General features: G+C 41.2%; 1 protein-coding gene across 1 annotated transcript in view; it reads right to left on the reverse strand.

Moving 5' to 3' along the window:
- Positions 1-426: 426 nt before the first annotated feature.
- CTTNBP2 (cortactin binding protein 2) overlaps positions 427-21,429 on the reverse strand; it is a 150,091-nt gene continuing 129,088 nt past the window's right edge. Inside the window, exons 15-23 of the mRNA XM_028105001.1 lie at positions 17,157-17,309; positions 16,835-17,022; positions 13,437-13,615; positions 10,699-10,904; positions 9,840-10,025; positions 7,493-7,556; positions 5,938-6,070; positions 4,767-4,865; positions 427-770 (exon numbers count right to left, since the gene is read on the reverse strand). Of these exons, the coding sequence (XP_027960802.1) occupies positions 573-770; positions 4,767-4,865; positions 5,938-6,070; positions 7,493-7,556; positions 9,840-10,025; positions 10,699-10,904; positions 13,437-13,615; positions 16,835-17,022; positions 17,157-17,309 (1,406 nt within the window). The 3' untranslated portion in view covers positions 427-572. The remainder of the gene's footprint in view (positions 771-4,766; positions 4,866-5,937; positions 6,071-7,492; positions 7,557-9,839; positions 10,026-10,698; positions 10,905-13,436; positions 13,616-16,834; positions 17,023-17,156; positions 17,310-21,429) is intronic.

Consider the following 21,429-nt stretch of genomic DNA (forward strand, 5'->3'; position numbering starts at 1 on the left):
ATTTAACAGGCAAAATATTTAATATGGCTTTTAATGGAAAGTAACTATTTAGAAATTATTTGTTATTGCCCCATTCTAGTCATTCAAGTGAACATAAAGTTATCTCTATTTAAAAGCCAATGTTGTACATTTTATAACATGTACGCAATATGCTTCATGGACTTTCTTAAATATACATATATATATAGATATACAGTACACTGACAGTTCTAATACCCCTGAACATGTTGATTAAAACTATTACAATATTTCTATTATAAAACTACTTGAAAAGTTGGCATCACCTCCTCGTATTGAAATTCAATCCTACAGAATTGGAAAGAAAAAAAAAAAGCAACAAAATGTTGGTTATAAATACATTCTTTACAAAAAAATTGAATAGTGGTCCCGCACTCATACTTTATATTACAATGAAAACATTGCCTTCATTTTAAGGTATTTACATCTTGTTGTCCTTGGTTTCTGTGTGAAATATATTGGTTTCTGTGTGAAAGATATAGAAGTTGAGAGTGAGACTATTGTAGGCAGGCCTATTTGTTTGGTTTTCCTACTTGTTCGTTTTTGTGGAAGTTTCAAATCTCTTCTTTTGAGTTGTTGTTGATTTCTATTTGCCTTGTATTTCTGCTGCTGCTTTTGGTGTTCTGGGAACACTGGGTGACTTTACTTCTAGGAACAGGAAGAAAAGATTTAACTCTTGAAACACCCAACTCAGTCTTTGATGGACTGTTGCTGCATTCGGCCGGTTGATGGCTGCTGAGAGGACTGACCCCCTGTGAGAGAAGAGAGCAGAACAGGCCTGTCACGTCTGACCTGGTGGCCAACCGCTAACAGCCGTGCTCACCTCCCGCTCTGTGTCTCTGCACCAGCATGGAGGAGAGTCTCCCTGAACACGGTTCTCCTGCAAAACCAAACAGCAGACTCTAGAGAGGAGAGGCTGAGTGATTAACTTCCTCCAGACCCACCACCTGATTTTCATTTAGGCCCTTCGTGGCTTCACAAGACTCCGTGAACCAAAGTCACAGTCTGGCAGCTTCCTGAAGTCCTGGCCCTGAAGACATCACCAAATTGGATTAGTCAAAGCTACCGTCTCTGTAGGCAGCTCCACAAAAATCAACTCTCTCACTGTGTGGGTGAGTCACCTAACTTTTCTGCCTTCCTGGAAACTAGATATTAAATGCTCAGAAAATAAATATGTGTTGATTAACAGTTTAACTACAAGACAGGAGCACTGCTCTGCGTGTTTCTTCCAGAGCAGAGACCATCTGTGCTCTAACAGGGGCGCTTCCCTTCCTGCACAGCCGCAGAGCTGGACGGATGACGTGATTTGTCCCCAGTCTCAGAGTGAGGACGCTGGGCCAGACCTCAGGCTCCCACCTTTCACGCGAGGTGTTTGCCCTTAAGAGTGTCTAAAATTCTGCCAATCAACCAACATGAAGGAAGGCTTCCTCTCTGAGCTGCTCCCCATGCCTCCCAAGCAGTTGATACTGACTTCCTCTCCTTTAATACAACTAAACAGTAATGTAACCATTAAAAGATTTAAAATGTAAAACTAGAATTTAACAGGCAAAATAGTTAATGTGGCTTTTAAAGGAAAGTAACTGTGTGGATTCCCCTGGCCTTTGAATTCTCCTGGGCATCTTCTTAAATCTGGAAAATGGGACTTAGGCCTGGGCCTAGTAAGACTAATCCCAGCTTGTAATTTGTTCTAGAACACCAGGCAACTCAACACATAAGTCATATTTAGAAGAAATAGCATATTGTGCTAAAGGTAGCAGCTAGGTGATTGCCCAGAGAAAGAAAAGGTGATACATGGTGTTCTTCGTTGGTCCGCCCCATCGTTTGCATCATGAAGGGGGGGGGGGCGGTGTGCATCATTATGGTCTGAGACAGGAAATGCTGACATGAAGTAACAAAAAGCTTCCCTTGCAGTTAAACATGTGCTTGGGGTGTTGAGGGGTGAGGATGTAACAGGAGGCATGTGGAGAACTGCTCTGCCTTACTGAGGTCCACACACCGTTAAGGCTAGGAGTGTAAGAACAGGGCCAGTGACTGATACACAGAATGTACTTGGGCATCTAAGCACAGGTTGGAGGTGTTTGCCCTAAGGCTAAGAGGTACAAGAGCCTGGAACTAGGAGAGCTCACGGTGTTTTAATGCTTTCTGGGCTAGGACCCAAAAGTTCTATTAAACATATAAGGTTACTTAGCAATGTTGTACCTATTAAGCTCAAAGAAAACCACTAGTTTGTATAGAAAAGTGCTGCACCTAAATTGTTTTAAAGTAATACTGTTAAATTAGAGCAATTCATTCATTTAATACTGACTCACTGCTGGAAGTTAGGAGGATACTATAATCCCTGCTCTCTAGATGGGGAAGTTGGGGATGGGCTGGGGAGAGAAGGAAAGGAAAACACTGTAGAGAAGATGGTGGTGAGACGGATCTTTGAGGAGGTAGAGGGCCGTGATAAGTGAAGGGGGAAGAAAGGGTGAAGGCAGGAAGCTGTAGAGGAGGGTATAGAAATAGTGGATTACATGTAAAAATAAGGTACATAAAGCTGTATCAACCCCTCGAAAGATACATTTAGAAACAAAGGGGCTGGACAAAACGGAGGCCCAAAGTCCAGGTGGCACCTCAAACCAATTACATCAGAACCTCAGGGTGGAGGGAGCATGATCTGGGCACTGGGGTTTTAACAACAAAATCCTCAAGTGGATTTCATTATGCAAAAATGAGAATTTTTGCTTTCGGGGGAGTCATTTGGTTTTCATGAGAAGAAAACCTATCCATGGCTGTTGTATTAGTCATTTAAATATGTGCATTTGTTTTTAATTTAGAAGGCTAACCTGCCACCAGATTAATAAATCCCACTACATTCCCTTACTGTTGGAGCAGTAAGGAGTTCTGTTGTGACAAATGAGGATTGTCGAAAGTGATTTCAACTAAGCCAGAGAGCTCTTACTTTAAAAGAATTACTTCCTGATAACAGAAGAAACCAGGCATCTAACCAAGAACTGCGAGCCGAGTTTATCAGAAGGATAGAAAAGAAATGAGCCTGCCAAGCTTTCAGAAGGCTGTCCAATGTGCTACTTTGCCCTCTGCTGGCAGGTTCTGAGAAAAACGCCTCCTGGCCCTTGCCAGGGAGCCCCTCCACCTGTGTTCAGTGTGCGGAGGAGCAGCTAGCTGTTCTAATATTCACCTCAACTCAACCCCGTGAGAGCCCAGAGTGTATACGAGGACACATGTTTTCAAAGGTCTCTCTTAAAACCAGGCTGACCTGAGTTGCCATGAGCGTATCCCACTTTCAGTACTATTTTTTGTGGACAGTACCTTATTGTAGTAACCAATAAGGTCCTATGACAGAGTAATAGGGGTACAAAACCTTGTCTCCATGAGGCATTTAAACAATGGCAGCTGGTCAGAACCGGTCAACATTTTTACACAGGAAAGTGACTTGGCCCTTGGAGAAACAGGTTCACGGTTTTTCTTCCCAGACTTTCCTGGCCTTTGCATGGACTGACTATTCTACAAGGAACCCTAAAGCGTGGTCCCGCAGGCCCAAGAAATGTGTTCAGGAGGGACAGCTCCTGACCAAAATGTCTTCCAGCCAGAATTCGCAGTTCCCCAAATTATGTTTTTGCTGTGCTTTCTAAACAGTTCCCGACTGGGGAGGGGCTGGGGGAGGCAGACATGATAATAGCAAGCCAGAAAGGTCCTGCTCTTCTTCGCAGATCATCATGTTATATATTTTTTATTTGGGACCTCAGCCTTGCCAGTGCTTGCCCTCTTCTTCCCCCAAAACCTACAGCTCACATGTAACTAATTGGGAACCTCGTGAAGCAGCAGGACAGCAGAGGCTGTGGTGAGCAGACGATGAATAATTTACTAGTCTCACCATGCTCACTTTATAATCCCTCTCTCTGCAAACCCCCCAGGTCTTCATCAGCCGCTGCAGGAGGGGTTGACAACACGACGTGAGCCACACTCCATGCAACGTGGTGAATAAAACACCTCTTACTACGGCCTCTTATGAAATCTGCATCCTCACAAAATAATTACCGGGTAAGAAGTAGTTTTATTGTGTGTGCTCACCCAGGAGTACCATGCTGGGCCATCTCTGGGCTTTTATTAACCATAGTCCTCGCTCTGCCACTTACCATCCTGCCTTGTTTTCAAAGGAAAGCCTCTCACTGAAGCCAATGTGCATTATCGCAAGTTAAAAAAAAAAAGTCCTTTTTAGTTCAGTTTCTTACGTTTTTGGGCAGAGCACAAGCAGGGGGAGCAGCAGGGAGAGGGAAAAGCAGACTCCTGATGTGGGGCTCCAGCCCAGGACCCTGGGATCACGTCCTGAGCCGAAGGCAGATGCTTAACCGACTGAGCCCCCCACCCCGGCGCCCCTAAAAAGGACTTTTTTTTTTTTTTCAGGTGTGATAGATCTTTACATTATTTAGCCTGTTGCAATTCTAAAATGCAGGAAACCTTAAAGGTTCTCAAATGAATACATTTTAAAAATAGAAGAACCAAGACAGAAGTCTCATTATATATACTTTTGACACACACAATGCTTTTCTACATCATTCTTTCAAGCTATTATCTAAACAGTGATCTTTCTAACCTTGATTAACTACTGAACATTTACTTTTACTCTACTTCTCTTTTCACAGCTGTGATTGAAAAAGAATGCTGTGATTCACACTGAAAGAAGATTTGGGAGGTCCATTCCACAGCAATCCTTTTTTGTCTCATTTTGCAGGGAAATGGGCACTTACCTTCGGTGACACTGGCATTCTTGGATTAACAGTTGCTGAAAAGGCAGGGTTGTCTCCTGAACTATCAAACCTCCTTAAATCATCCCTGGAATCAGCAATCTGGCGAAGAGACCATTTATCAAGCCATAGGTATACACTCAAGGCATAACTTAAAGTCACTATAGAAAATCTGCATTTTCTGTATGTGTTACCTTCTTCTCTGACCCTCAGGAGCTCTATGAACACACCCTCAAGGCCTATACTCTTCACAACAAAGACTCCAAGCCTTTAAGTGAAACTACCAGAAAATAGATGAGAAACAGGTCCTCCTCCCTTAGAGATTATTAAAAAAAAAAGTCAAAAGAAGATGACCAGATGATAAGCCCTATCGAAAAAAATCTGTCCTGGCAAAATTGTAAGATTTTAATCATTACCTTATTTTTCCAGTGGGTATTTCAGCTCATTTCCAGCAAAGGTTAAATCAGACTGTCAATCTGACTTTGTCCCAGAGATTAGGATTGTTCAGATGTAAGAGTTAAGAGTCTTTCGGTAGCACCTCACATTATAACTACCTTCTTATCCTCCCTTTCAAGTAAAAGGCCTTTATCAAGGAAGTCTGGTTCAATTTGCTGCAGCTAACAGAGTGCCAAAACAAGTTGAACTTGAAGCTGTTGACATGGCCTTTGAGATTTTGGGTCACTGATTTCTATATATGGATCTCAATTTTCACGGCTGAAAAGGCTATGACTATATGCATTACAGAGGCCAAATTTTCTTGTAAGGAAGGTGGTGGCTTTTCCTCTGTCTATAACATGAGTCTGCTGTGATGCTCTCTTTTTGATAGGTGACTTGTATACCAACATTAGAAAAACGAAAAGGAAGAAAAGCCTAGGGAACCAGGGATGCCTGAATGCGTTGGGCGTGATTTGTGCTAATGCAATCAATATGCAATTTTAACCTCAGGTCTTTCAGAGGAGTTATGAAAAGCAAGCTGTCCTTAATAGAACTCCTTTTTTTTTTTACAAAAGATACTTTGGAAGAAAGGGCTTTTCTAAGCAAGGTAAAGAGGGTTTGATTTGGAGCATTAACCATACTATTCAATCAGGAATGTCTTTCAGGGAATGTGTGTTCTGATGTGGCTCTAAGCTGTGGGGGGAGCCAATCCATGTCCTCCCCGCTTTGTACGGCTTACCTTGCTTATATCAGATTCAGATTTGCTGGAGCACATACTCTGAAGTTCCTTGACAAGGTCTGCTTCATCATCTGAACCCAGAGAGAGTCTTTGTTCCAAATTCAATGTCAATGATAAATCGTTCTCTAAAGACCTAATACAAGGTTCAGAAAAGAGTTTTTCAAAGTGGAAACCACAATCCAGTTTTGGAGTTGGGAGGGGGCAGGAAAAGAGTTTCTAAATATCCTTTAAAAAGAGTCTGAAATGTCACTTGATGGCACAAGTTTGGCAACTCCCACTCAAAATTTTATTCACTGAGAAATCTACTTGGTTTAGAACATTCCAGTCCTCTTTTCTTCCCTTTCTCCAAGCCTAGATGAAACTTAAGACATGAAATACTGGGGAAGCAGAGGTACAGTTTGATACCCTGGAACAACTATAAATTTCAAACTTGGCTCTACCACTTACTAGCAACATGGCCGCAGGTCCTATTTTCTTCTTTTTGCTTCCCTTAACACTTCAGTTTCTGGGTTATCTACATGATAGAGTTACTGGGGAAATTACAGAGGCTGCTGTATATAATGGATTCCGTAGTGTGCCTGGCAGAAAGGTGCAGGTGTTACGGTTTCCTTTATCTTTTCTCTCTTTACACTTCCCCCATCTGTAATTCTGTGAACTTGGTTCTAAATGTTACCTGTCAAGTGACAGGACACACAATTTATTGGGTTACAATGAAGAGCTATTTACACACTGCCCAAACATTTCCATGATTAACCAAATCATCTTTTGTACCTCAAAATTTGTAAGCTAAAATAATTCCCTAGGAGCAACATAAGAAAATAAAGTGATCATTTTAAAACATCAGTCATCTAAAGCCTGTTTATCATATCTTTATGTCAAAAGCATTAATGATCAATTTGATAAAAAAGCCATTAATATTTCTAATGTTTTCAACAAACTACAAGCAAAAAAGCCTTTATGTTAAGTTATACTGAGCTTAAAGAACATGTTTTTTAGTTTTCATGTGAAGGCGAGAATATGCCATCCCAAAATGTGTCACTTTGGCTGGTGGGTTATTTTGATCTGAAGTCAATCAAGACCCATCTGACTCATTTCCCTTGAGTACCTAAAAGAATTTAGAATTTAGAAAGAGCTACTACCGGAGCTAAGGTTTTTATCTGAAATACCCCTCTGTCGGGCAGGGCAAGCATCTGCTCTTATCATCCTGTGATTCACCCCCTTCCCCTCAAAGCGCCAGGCCCCTATACCATTCCTTAGCTCAGGTTGACAATATAACCCTCAACTGCCTGACATGGCCTTGAGTCTCCTATCTTTGGGGCTTCCAGACGTAGGAAATTAAATTCATTTTTCTCCTGGTAATCTGTCTTATATCAATTTGATCATTAGACCAAAGAATCTACAAGAGAAAATTTTCCTACCATTACACATTCATTTGTTAGATTTCAGTTTAATACTAGCATTTCAATGACCTCTTTTTTAAAATATATTAATAGCATTATAGATGTACAAATAATGAAAACATGTATTGTTCGCTACAAGTTAAAGGGAAACTTACTTTTGTTTTGACAGAGAGGCATTCCTGTTATAATTCAGCTGAGATACAGCTTTAATTTTGATACCTGTTTAAAGAAAAATGTAATCATTTTCAATAGAATCAATCATTGTCCCTGTGCATCTTGAACTCTGTATTTAAAAGAAACAGACTATGGACTCTGTTCTTTGATACTGTTTTCGGATTGAATCCATCTTTTGATGGAGCTCCCTGCATAGGATTGCTTTTATAAATGAATGGCCCCTCTTCTAAAATTGTATGAATGTTGCTAGCACAAATTATGTCTAAAGAATGATTTTGAAAAGTTGAATATATCCTCATGAAGAGGTCATCAGAGACCATCTCCATACTAGTTGCTCTGCCCATATTTTGTCGTCTTTGTCAGAAAGGGTGGCTAGCAGACTTCCCTAATTACCATATAGGTGCCTGGGCTTGGTCCCCTCTCCTGAAGCCTGTGACCTGACATCATAGCTTTTCTGTTTTATATCAGGAGAAAAAGAGGCTGGGTCTTTACCAAACTTTATAATCACCCATCGTTATCTGTGTAGAATGCAAAGTGGTTTCTATTTTGATAAACAATGGCGTCAGAAAAACCAATAGCAACCCAAACATTGTAATATCAAATGGAACTATTGGGAAAAAAATTTACCAGTATAAAAATGAAGTACCCCAGTTACGCACAACTTTATTAATCTTTTGAATATGGTTTCATATTTCTAAGAGTATAACATTTGATATATCAAATATTAAACTAAAATTAATTTTATATTTATATTCAATATTGTAACTTTTTAATATGTTACATAATCGTTTTCTGAGTTTCACTTGATATTGTTTTAAATTCATATTCACTTTATTGATTTTGTTTGTCCACTCTAAAGTATACAACATTGACAATGCTTATTGTTTAGTTACTTGGCTCAAGCCAGAGGCTGGTCTTAAACCCTACAGAAATTGTAATAAACTTGGAAATGATAGTGAAGAGCCTGGGTGGGTGTCCTGTTATCTGAGTGCTTATGGATTATTCCATGTACCATGGGATTAGAGTGGCATGGATGGAGGAAACAGTATAGGACTCGCAAGAAACAAAAACATGGGTTGCAGAGCCCCGTGATAGGGACAGACCGCCAAAGGTTTCTGAACCTCAGTTTTGTTACCTGGAAATGGAGAAGATAACCCTCATCTTAGAGCTCTTTCGCACTACATATAGGGATAGACAAGTGGAAGGTACACTCCTTGCTGCAGAGGTCGTTTCAGGAGTCTGTAAGCCTTAGGAGGGGGCTGATGTCTAATGACTTTACTCCCTGAATCAAACACTCTAACTCTGGGAAGTAATGGCAAGCTCTTAAGAATCAGAATATATCATATTATAGATACATAGCAATCACCTTAAAAAAGTGTAAGTAAACTCTCATTCAGTGACTTTACATTCAGTCATTAAAAAAAAAAGTCTCTGTTTATGGACACATGCCTGGGGTAATTAAAAAACTCCAGCATATTAATATTAAGCCTGTATTTTGCTGATTTTTAAGTATGAAGACATTAATGAACACAGGCAATTTTTCATGTTTCAAAATTTTAGGCATATTCTCTTTTTAGCAACTCTACTATAAAATGGGCATGAAATTATACATAACAGAATATGTTGGGGGTGGGAGGGGCTCCCAAAATTACATATATGAGAAATGCACAATGCATATGAGGTTGGAACATCTTTTCATTCTTACTCAAATATGGATTTCCTTTAGGGAAGTCAATTCGTATAATTACTGATTACCCTATTACCAAAGCCAAAAGGAATAGGTCTAACACCAGAGATAAATGTGTTTTATCCTGTTTGAATAAAAACTTACATATTCTTTTTTTATGGAGGATGTTCCATTATATTGAATCTTTTTAATAATTTAGGAGAACATAAACCCTAAGAGGGCAGGAATTTTTGTGTTTGCTCTCTTTCCAGTGTGTAGACTAGAAGCTGACACAATATAGGACAAAGAAATGTGTAAAACTGATTGACTCACGAAGGCCTTAAACTGGTATGAAACGTATCTCCATACATACTTTAAAAAATTTAAGGTTGGCTCAGAGATGACACAGAAAAGGAGAAAACTTGGCCTAAGTACAACTGTTGTATTACATAGATTGAATGGTGGATGCCACAAACAAACGATTATTTCCTCCCAGATATTTTCGGAAATGTACCTACTACCCCCTGTTCATTCCCTGAGAATATGCATTGAAAACCTCAACTTTGTTGAATGCATAGTGAGAAAAGTAAAAGCACACTCGCACTCCGAAAGCAGAGCCTGAGTGCCCACGTGCCTCCAGGCAGCATGGCCGCCTCACTTACCTTCCTCGCTTAGGCCTGGCTTACTCCAGGACGGAGGAGAGAAGCGGCCAGACTTCTTGCGAGGACTGGTGCTCACTTTTCTCCAGGCACCACTCTCTCCTTTCTTTTTGCTACAACTGTTGTAACTTGAGACTATAGATAATGGGAAACCTCCTCCTTTGAAATCAGCTGTGTGCTGGTCCAGCTCTGAAACAACACAAATCATGTTTTGCCAAAAAGAAGGCAGTGAGCCTGCGTTTCATAGTCAAGTAAAATATAACAATTGCAATTCTCCAAAAAATATTCTTCAAAATCATGGCTGTGCTTAATACCCAAGCAGGGGTGTTGTGACCCAGCAAATTTTACTTGGGAGATCTGGAATTACTGAGCCAATAATTTAAAAAGAGTTCTCATATGATCTTACTTCTGTGTGGAATTTGTAAAACAGAGGATCATAGGGGAAGAGAGGAAAAAATAAAAGATGAAATCGGACAAACCATAAGAGACTCTTAACCATAGGAAACAAGAGTTGCTGGAGGGGAAGGAGGTGGGGGCATGGGGTAACTGGGTGATGGACATTAAGGAGGGCATTTGATGTCATGAGCACTGGGTGTTATGTAAGACTGATGAATCACTGAACTCTACATCTGAAACTAATAATACCTTATTTGTTAATTGAATTTAAATAAAAAAATTCTTAGGAGGAAAGACTAAAAAAAAATTTAAGAAGTTCTGGGACAATGGTGTCAAATGTACATTAAGGTCGAGATAATTTCTTTACTTCCGAAGAGAGAAAGAAGAGCTCCCTTATAATGAATTCAAACAAGTATTATGTAAGAATGAATTTCCTCCCCTCCCCTCCCAGCACCAACCGGCATACCTGCTCTCTGGAGGGGACAGCCATGCAGCACAGCTTTATTGAGCAAGATGCTGAGAGCAGCTTTAACCACAGCCTGCTGTCCTTGGCTCGGGTGGTTTCTAGCAGTTGTCAGCCCCAGGCCCGGCTGTCTTCTCACGGAGGCTCTTGACAATATTGCTTCTTGAACTCTGGGTGCAATGATAGCATTCCACAGCTTAGCCATCCACCTTGCAAGAGAAGGGCAGTTGGCAGTGAGGCCCGGTCACAGATTACACACCATACCACGAAGGACAGGTTTGAAGAGCATGGAAAAAAACATTAAGTGTTTCTACAGATAGGCTAACTTTCCTAGGTAGTTTTGAAATAAGTGAAATTGGGGCACCTGGGTGGTTCAGTCAGTCAGGCGGCTGCCTTTGGCTCAGGTCGTGATCCCTGGGTCTCGGGATCAAGCCCCGCATCAGGCTCCCTGCTCAGTGGGGAGTTTGCTTCTCCCTTTCCCTCTCCCTCTGCTGCTCCCCCTGCTTGTACTCTCTCTTTCAAATAAAATATTTTTTAAAAAAGTGAAATTATCCAATGTCAAAGATATTTGACTTTGCCTCAAAAGTACAATGTTTTGCAAATGAAAGTGTTTACATGTCTCTTTCCTTTTACCTTCTAAGATTACTGAGAGCAGGAACCAATGCTTAAGTGTGTGTTGACTGAATGCATAAATAAAATACATGGAAGGGAAAGTAAATTTACAGGCGGAAGTCTAGAAAAAAGATTTCCTGGAAATCGATGTCTAAATAGCTTAAACTTATTTGCCATATGTCCTTAATAAGATACATATATTTTAATATTTCTGAAATTGGGGTAGATCTTGTACTCAGTGGCAAATTAAATCTTTCCACCCCAAGGCCAAGGCTCAGTGTTTGCACGTGGGTGGGCTTAGCTCTGCAGAGCGGGGATGGGGTCACCAGCTGTCTCCCCAGATGGACTCTGTAGTAACAGCTGTAGCAGTGGGACTTCACCCAAGGTTGGGGCATCCAATAGCAACTGAAATTCCTTTGTTGCAACATTTAAAAAACACTTGTTTCAAGGCTGTAGAAGCTAAACCACATTCCCGGTATAATGAAGTTTTCAAAGCTATTAGATATTGGCGTAAGCCTTTCAAGACTGTTAGAACTTTTGCCCAGGTATCAAGCATCTGTGTATTTTAAGCTTCTCTGTTAATGTCTAATGATATGTAATTCAAGAGAAAAAAAAAAACTAAGAGGGGAATAAAGACAAGAATCTGGTGTTCTGTACCAGGTGTCAGACCTGTGCAAGTACTCCTAAACGTATTAAGGGGTAAAGATGGTAAGCTTTGGTTTAAAAAAAAAAAAAAAAATAGTGCTTCCTGAACATGGCTGTTGGGAGACAATCCTCCATGGCATGTCTGCACGTCGAGTGTCCACTTTGGTTCTCAGCTCTCTTTTCAAGGATGTTTGTTAGTATGGCAAACAGCCTTGGAAGAGACAGACAGTGTCTCCTTCTGGAGAAGGCAGATTTGTTTCCTTACTAGGATAATGAAAGTGGTGTTTCCTTCCAGGGCAAAAGGTGGGCAGATTTGCTAGCACCCCCCTTTAGGAGCCTGGGGGATTCTCAAGCTCCAAGTTCGGGAGCTGGGATCCATGGGCCACTGTCAGTCACCCCCCGCCCCCCCCCGGGGCTTGAGACGCCGGGAGAGCCACTGCACAGGTGAGGCGCAGGCTGGGGCTGCGCTCTGAGGGCTGAAGTCCTTGGCTTCTGACCTAGTGTCACGCGCTTGCGGCAGCCGAACTTGTTAGCTTGCAAGTAGCGTGCACATCTCACAGCAGAGTCCCTGTAGTTGTTGGCAATGATAGGAAAGGCCCAGATTAGCTCCTAAGAATCTTGAGACTCTGGATGTGAAAAAGGCTTAAAGTTAATTGTAATACTGATGAAAAAAAGGTGATTACACGAATAAATGTATCTCTGCTATTCAGCAAGAAAACGCTGTATACATTTTATTATTTTAATTCTTCCTTTCCCCCAATTAGCTGTTTTGAAATTGACCATTTGTTACAATAGAGGAGATAGATTATTTGTATGCCCTGCTTTCCAAAATGGATTTCTGCCCAGGATGCCAGAAAGTACAGAATCGATGCTAACAGTTAATCACAGAACCTTACTAAGCTGGATGGTGATACATTTTTTTCCTCTTGATTTTCTATTTCATTAACTTTATTGTTAATATGTCTATTCTCATAAGCTCTTACAAAGGAAAACACAGTATTTAAGTATCATTAATAAAGGAGGAAGCTTTTTCTTTTTTTGAGAGAGTGGGGGGAGGGGCAGAGGGAAAGAGAATTTTTAGCAGCCTCCACACCCAGCACATGGGGTTCGAGCTCATGAACCTGAGATCATGACCTGAGCTGAAATCAAGAGTCGGACACTTAACCAACTGAGCCATCCAGGCGACTCAAGGAAGCAGCTTTTTAATTCATCAACAGAATGTAAGCTTTCGTTTTGGGTTATAAGATCCTCGATGAATTTCTCATGTAGGCCTTTCCCAGGAGACACACCGCACTGCCTGTTGAACAGGACATTGTGGAGACTTTTGTAACAGCTGGAAACTGCTACTTACTAGTTCTCAGTAAAAAGTTTCCTTAGGAGCTACTTAGCAGCAGATGAGTCATGGTCGTCCTCCGATGGGGAGTGCAGAGCTCCTCGGCCACGGCTCTATTTTAAATAGGTAAGTAAGGAGAAGTAGCACTTACTTCACTGTCGCTTGGGCATGTCCTGGGACCACAGGACAAGACAGGAAATATTTGGGCCCGAGAAGTGCTTCCGGTGCGCCCAAGCGGGCCAGGCAGGAGTTGAGCTGGCGCCAGACGGCCAGGGCCCAGTCGACGGTCTTGCACACGGGATCACAGGGGGAGGGCACCTGACCTCTGAACTATGGAGACAGAGAGGCCGGACGTGGGGCGTGGCTTAGAACAGTGCTTCTTTTGTTTTTAACCGTTCAAAAATGAAAAATACAAACATTTAAAACTGTAAAACAAAAACATAGCTGAATCTGATCCACCTGACGCGGCTGAAGGAGAGACAGCTAATACTATTAAGTGTGTTCCATGAGATACAGATCTGTAGCTTATTACGTGAAATGAAAGCGTTCAGACACAAAAGAGCAGTAAGAAGACTAGGAAACCTTACACAAATTCTTAACTGTAAGTTCTGGTAGAAATTATTATCCACATGCATACAGAGTACTTCACAGGGCTTTGCACACAGTAAGTAGGGGTTAAAAAAGGATTTTGATTTCATGAAACAATATTTGGTTAAGAGACAAGATGATCCATCTAGAGCTGTGGCATGTTCACTTTGTATTAATTTTAATTTCCTTAGGAGGAAGGTCTCAACTAAAATGCTGACTTCACCAAAATGTACAGAACTCTGCTGGCATAAAGAAATTTGTTTTCAAATTTTTAAACACGCAAATTTTAAATAATAGTATGTAATATACATGGTTTGATGGCAGCAATTCTTTTTAGAATTATGTTCTACAAAATCAAGTCCCCTTTTATTAGTATAGAGGGTTCACAAAAGGACAAAGATTTCCTTAGTATTAGGAGAAATATCCTTCAATTATTTAGAAGTCAGATACAGCAGTTAACTCAGTACTTTAGAAGAAAGGGATTCCTATAAATCTTGGTTTTACCAAGTTATTATGATACTAAGACTGGGGATAGTTTATGAATATGGGTATGTCCTACTTGAAGGAATATAATTTGGCCAAGTCAAAATGAAAGAGTGGTTCAGCAATCCTAGCAGCTCTGTTAAAACGGTATTGCTGTGTTACGTGAGGCCTTGGGAGCTCTTACAATTTCCCTTCTCTTCAAAAGAGGAACAGTTGTATTTCTCTGATACTCTTCCTGCAGGAATGAGATCATGTACTACAATTAATGATAGTTGAATATTTACTTCTTCTTAATAAAATTTACAATTATTGTTTATTAAATACATACCGGTAGGATGCCTGGTTTTATCCTGAAAGGCCTCTTGACTTAATATTCCTTTCAGGAATTGGAGGAAGAAATTGTGATCAAGGGCCAGTGTATGTCTAAGTACCCCCTCCCCAAAGATTTGGTTCTGTTAAACACTTACAAGATTTCCCATTGCACACGTACCCAAGGAACCTGTTTTATTAACCTACTTGAAGTGACTCTTGGTAAGCGAAAGGTATTATCCCTCCCTCTTCCTATTCTTCACAGCACACCCCACATTCCCATTCTCAAACACAGTGGGGAAGTAAAATAAATCCTTTACAAACTATGTGTACCAGTGAGCTGGATGTGGGAGAGGTCCATTTTACCTGAAATAGTGCCACATCTACAGAATAAAACTGGGACTTTTCAGAGGATAACATGCAAATTCATGAGGCCTTCCATATTTTTCCCTTAGGTAAACTATGGACTTTGCGTGATTATGATTTATCAATGTAGGTTCATCCTTGGTGAAAAAAAATGTACCATTCTGGTGAGTGCTAGACACTATGCATGTATGGAAGCAGGGGGTATGTGGGGAATCTGGGTACCTTCCTCTCATTTTTAATGTAACCTAAAACTGCTCTTAGAAAAAAAAAGTTTTTAAGGAAAAAAACTAGTATCTTTTGTGATTATTTATGTGAATTTTTTTTTGGCAAAGAAATTTAAATATGAGTAACATTAATGGAAGCATCAGTAATTTGCAAAGCTACACACCTACAACTGTCATTACCTCACTTTTCTTCTTACTGGTGGACATGATATGATGGCCTAGCTTTGGTCAAAAGCATGTATTTATTACCAGCCCGCGGATTTTAACAGAGCTTGGGGTAGATGATTTCTCTGATTAAATTAGGAATTTCCGATACTAACTCACAGCACTAGTGGCAAGCATAGTTTACTGAATTACCAAAACCATTCCCACTCCATTATTTCTCCCCACTCTCCTCCCCTGATCCCCCACCCACAAATGCACGCACAGACAAAGAATTTTGTTCAAGTACTTGGGGGGAGAGCTTCCGTCTTGGGAAGGTAAGTCTAGCCACGATCTGGGGCAACAGGGTGGGCACAAAACCAGTTCTGATTAATGAAACAGGAAGTCTTCTGTTTCTGGACGTTTCAGAAAAAGATGTTTTCCTCCCTGATAAGGAGATTGAGAAGGCCTAAGCTCTTTCCCCGGTAGTAGCATCCAGGTTCCCCCCCTTTGACATGCTTGGGTGTGGGTGTGGTGCCTGAGGCCCTGCTGACATCCTGCAATCTTGAGGGGAGCTCAGGAGACTTCCCCCAGACCCAGGACCTGACATCATGGAAGTGAACAGGTGTCAGCAACACCTACCACAAGACACTGGTTATGTGAGGAAAAAAATGCCTTTTTGTGAAGTAGATAGCATAGCGGGTGTTGTGTTCTTTACAGCTTAAAATATGGTGATAGAAGACACTGCCCCCTCCAAATGTGGCCTGTGGTGCTGGATTAAGGGACAAAGTCTTAATCAACTCAAGCTCTAATGTTTCCAGTCAATCTCAACACTGAGATCCTAGCTTGACTTAAGAATATTAATTAAATAGCAATGTACTAGGCTTGGTCAGCACTAATTTTGTTGTTTGGGAGGATAGAGAATATTTTATTCCAAAATAATTGCCAGGAATTATAATCACGCTTGAAAACATGGTAAAAGCTAGGGAACTTTAATCTTCCCTGTGACTTTTTAATATTTACTCTAGCGCAGTGTCAGTCATACGTTAAAACTAGCTTGAGTGGATGGATAAGGTTTTGAAGGCCCTGAGAAAGCAGTAGCCATTCCTGAGACGACGAGTGTTTAGTTTTCGGAGATAGCCTTCTATAGCATTTAGAACCTGGAGAGACTCCTCGTCAAGAACAGTTAATGACTGTAAAACCTAGGGGAGTAAAACCTATTTGGAGTAAAACCTATTTGCTTTTCTTTCTTTCTTTTTTAATACTTAACATAGTCCAGAAACTGTTGCAGGTTTTATATGCGTCATCTTCTTTAACTCCGGGTTATCTAAAAATTGCCCTTGCGCGAGGCTGCACCGGTCAGTATGTGGTAGAACTTCCAGCCCAGGGCCCCCTGACGCTCCGGCCCCTCCCCCTGGCAAGAGGCTGCCTTTGTTACCTTACTGACTGCTTTCCTTCTTAAGAACCTCTGCAGCAGTCCCTGCATGGGCTCACCGTCCCACCGCAGCTGAACCCAGCGGAAATGCTGCTGCACCAGCAAGTCAGAGCCCTGGAGGCAGGCCTTGGTAACAGTTCCCATCAGAAAGCAGTTCTTGTGAAAGTAGTAACATTCAGACGGTCCATTTCCTAAAACAAACCAAAAGCAACGGCCCAACCTCAGCAAGCCATGCGAAGAGACAAATGCGAAGTCCAACAAGCCTAAGAAAGAGGAACAGGAAGGACAACTCCTACTCTGGGCAGGCTCTTGCCACTCTCTTTACCTTTTTGCAAAGTCCAGGGGCTTTCGGTGCTGCGGTTTTCCAAAGGTGCCAGAAAGTCCCCCAGTAACTCAGACAATGAAGATTTTTCCAAATTCTCTAAGATGATGATGACTTTCTTGTTCACGGGAGACTGTTTCACGGGGATGAGACAAGCTGTGATCAGAAACAAAACTGAGTGATTAAAGCTTTTACAAAAATGCCTATGAGCTGGTTAAAAAAGTCTAAAGATAGAAAGTGTTAGATGTGACATAATCAGAATGCTCTTTAATTGCTGACGGAGGAGGAGGACTCTGGAAAAGAGTTTGGCATTGTTTAATACAGTTGGAAGCGTACACAATGATCCACTACTAGTTTCACAACACATCCCAATTAGAATCAACCCCAATTCCCACTGACAGCAGAATGGATCCATAGACCGGAGAGCACAGTGAACAAATGACAACAAGCATCAACATGCAGGACTGTCACAAACAATATAGTAAGAAGCAAATCACAAAAGGATACATATAATATGGTTTCACGAGGTAAAGTTCAAACATGGGCAGTACTATTTAATTTAGGGATTCACAAGGTAGTAAAGATAGTAAAGAGATTTAAGGGTAGTAAAACGATAAAGAAAAGCAAAGAAATGTTTATCACAGAAGATGGACTAACGGTTACCTCTAGAAGGAAAAGTTTGTGAATGGGGATGGGGCACAAGGCCACATTCTGGAAGGCGGATATAATCTATTTCTTGGCCTGGGTGGTACCTAAATGGTTATTTTATTTAGCATTATTCATTAATCTATAAATATACGTAGTATGTATTTTACGGAGGTACATTTCATAATACAAAAGGTCAGAAACGCTTAAATGACCTTTAAATTACACATTTGTGAAATATTCATAAAATTATGGAGATTAAGGACCTCAGAGAGAGAAGCTGATCCATCCTATCATTTTACAGACCTCAGAGAGGTTAAAGTGGTTTGACTAGGGTTTCACGACTGTTGTAAGGAAGGATTAAGACTTCTGATTTTTTTTTTAAGATTTATTTATTTGTCAGAGAGAGAGCAGGTGTGTGCGTGCCTATGCCCACAGGAAGCGGGGAGAGGGAGAGAGAATCCTCAGGCAGACTCCACGCCGAGCACGGAGCCCAAGGTGGGCCTCCACCCCAGGACCCTGAGATCATGACCTGAGCTGAAATCAAGAGTCGGACCCTTAATCGACAGAGCCACCTGGGTGCCCCAGGACTTCTGAATCTTGCCTTAGTGGACCTCCTACTGAAGAAGGGGGCACTAAACCACATACCGACCCCAAACGAAAGATGGAAAGTAAATGGAAGATTATGATAATATGTAGGAAACGATTAAGTCCATAGACAGAATGTACTTGAAACAGTGCTTAGCACCTACTAAGCACTCAAATGTTAATACTGTAGTTAAAACGTATATACTACTTCCTGCATACCAGTGAATTAATCAAAAATTAAAATCACTTTTTAATTTTTAAGCTTCCAAGATGCCTCAGTCTTAGCCAAATTAACCTTGAGAAAAGGAGATCAATTTAAAATACTTGAGAGTAATTTTATCAAGTATTTCACTTTTCACAGTAATTCAAAATAGATTATACTCTAGTCCCCCTTGTTAGTCTAAGCAAATGCATTTTCACTTTCAAAAGAACTCCTTGAACATTGTAAATGAATCTCTTCTGAGACCGAAATAGCTTTTCTGCACACTATGAAGCTTTACAACTAGAAAACTAGAGACAGTAACAGCCACCTTTCAATTTCGTTGTTTTGTGGGGGCTGTTAACACTAGTGGGGGCTGTTAACACTAGCGTCTGCTGTGTGCCCAATCCCCTTCAACACAGCTATTCAGTAAAAAGTGCTAAAAATCTGTGCTGCTCAGCATTTAAATGTTCTTGCAGAAATACATTCATTGTGGAAGTATGATACATCTATAGTTCATTAAAACAACAGCGATAAACAAACCTTTTCTACCTAGTGATAAAAACGAGAGCAGGTTGAATGGTACATGTATCTGCTTTCCTATAACCAAGGACTAACGGTCTCCAGTTTTTCCTGCATTTGTGTTGAGGGTACGGTTGGCTCCAGTGGACCTGAAGCTGCTGCATGCAGCCAGAATCTCTCTACAGGAACATGTATCTGCATTTCAACAACTGTTCATCCATTGCCCCCTTGCTGTATGCCTATGCTGTGGCATACCAGAGGGGACTGATTCTAACTGGGGGATGTGGCATTTTAAAATGCACCTGTTTCAAGGAATAGCATCTTGATAGGTAGGCAGGTCTTCAGGAGAAGGCTTTCTAGTTGAGAGATGGCATTGGCAGAGAATGGAGGCTGGGCAGGGCTCAGTCCTTCAAGGGACTAAGGTACCGAACAAAGCTGTCTGAGATGGAGTCAGCAGGGCTGAGGGGCTGACTGACTTGAGAGAGGTGCAGAGAGGAAATGTCATCAACAGCTCTGGCGTTCCCACTGGAGAAGAGGCTTTGCAGTTCAGGGAGGCAGAGCCCTCGTGAGCAAGAGCACACGTGGGGCATGGGTGGGGGCGATGGGTGAGGTCTCGTGGGTTTGAGGAGGCATCCTGTTGGAGATGTCCAGCAGGTGGTGGGACCTGAGCATGGGAGCAGCCAGGGAGAATTCAGGCTGGAGATAAAATGAATGCGTTCACAGAAGGGCCAGAGAGCTTCTGGAAACTGCTTAACATTCTCTTGGGTCCACAAGCAAGGGCTGTATGGCTAATCAAGTAATCGCCCACTAAATGGACAACCTGTGCCGTAGACAAAAAGGGGTTGGGGTTCCACCTCATCTTAGTTTATCCTGGTGTCCCATGACGGACCGACCCCGGGTCAAAGAGACTGGGTTTCTCTGATAAAAAGCTTTGTCTTTAACACTGCTAGTCTCATGACCGTATTTTTTTAGTCACACCGACTTCTCTAACTACTTAAGTTCCACATCTTTAAATAGGTTGGTTCAAAGGTAAATTTTATTTGTGAAATAGCATGTGTCTCCTTCAGACTGTAGAGCAGAGTTTCAGGTCTAACCAACCCCAGGAGCAGGAAGTTTCCACTTTGAAGGATTAGCCAGACTCCGATCAGGTTCCACAGAGATGAAAGGAGGCCACCCACCCCAAGCTATAGCTGAAGATTTCTTTTAACCTGCTGCAAGTCAGCCATTTAGATTCCTTTGCCTTATGCTACTGCAAAGCTCTATTTCTGAAATGAATCTACTCTTTTTGTCCTTTCTTCTTCCAACTTTATAGGCTGTGTCAGCCCTGCTCCTCTCCTGCAGATTGGTGATCCTAATCAGATACTTCCTGGGCCAGGCTCTGTACCCCAGTTTTGTATGCCCTTGTATTAAAAGTTCTGGAGAGTCAGTTCTAAAGCAATACTTGTTGGGTTAAAAATAATTAACCTATTACATTTATAGTTAAATCCAAACTCCTTTGTGTCTAAAGTGACCACAAGTCCGTAATCTCCCCCTTAGAATGGAAAACAGCCTGTCTTTCACAGTCCACTTAAAACAAGGCTCTGCAGGGATAATGCTCTGAGTCCAGATGAGAAGCAAGGGGCAAACCTTCCAAGAGCCTCAAGTAATGCAGGGTCCAAGGAGGTGAACGAAGTTATGTAGACTCCAATGACCATATTCTCCTACTATTATTATGGTAATTCTATCTTTATTACTTCCAAAAAGGAAAGTTCTCGCAAGAATTCAGTGTTACTTTAAAATACCAATCTGGTGTTTAAAAAAAAATTTTTTTTTTACTACTTACTGTCACATGTAATTTTAAAAAGTATCCGTCTTGCTGATCTAACAACGTACCTTACACTGAGGCAAAATTTGACCCAATTCTAATACACATTCACACCCTTTTTACCAAACAGAGGCATATGCTGTGACTATCTCTCACAAAAGGCAATATGAAAAGGAAGATGTTATTTTTCTTAATTTCATTTTCTTAGGAAGGCATTATTTTAAAATAAACAACAAAATAACCCTTGGTCACATCAGTGCTAGGTCTTTTTTTCTTTAAATGTGTTCTTCTGTTCTACATTCTTTTCTTCATGGGAACCATTTTATTTTAATCTCCATATTAAGTTTTAGATTCTTTTTTTTTTTTTTTTGAGAGAGAGAGAGGGAGAGCAACAGAGAGTGTGAGCAGGGGGGAGGGGAGAATCTTAAGCAGGGCGCACAGCCCGATGCAGGGCTCCATCTCACAACCCTTGAGATCGTGGCCTGAGCCAAAATCAAGAATCAGATGTTTAACCGACT

This window comes from Eumetopias jubatus, unplaced genomic scaffold, assembly GCF_037043125.1.
Source record: "Eumetopias jubatus isolate StellerSeaLion01/CBP00866 unplaced genomic scaffold, mEumJub1_p1.0 scaffold_14, whole genome shotgun sequence".
Taxonomy (NCBI): Eukaryota; Metazoa; Chordata; class Mammalia; order Carnivora; family Otariidae; genus Eumetopias; species Eumetopias jubatus.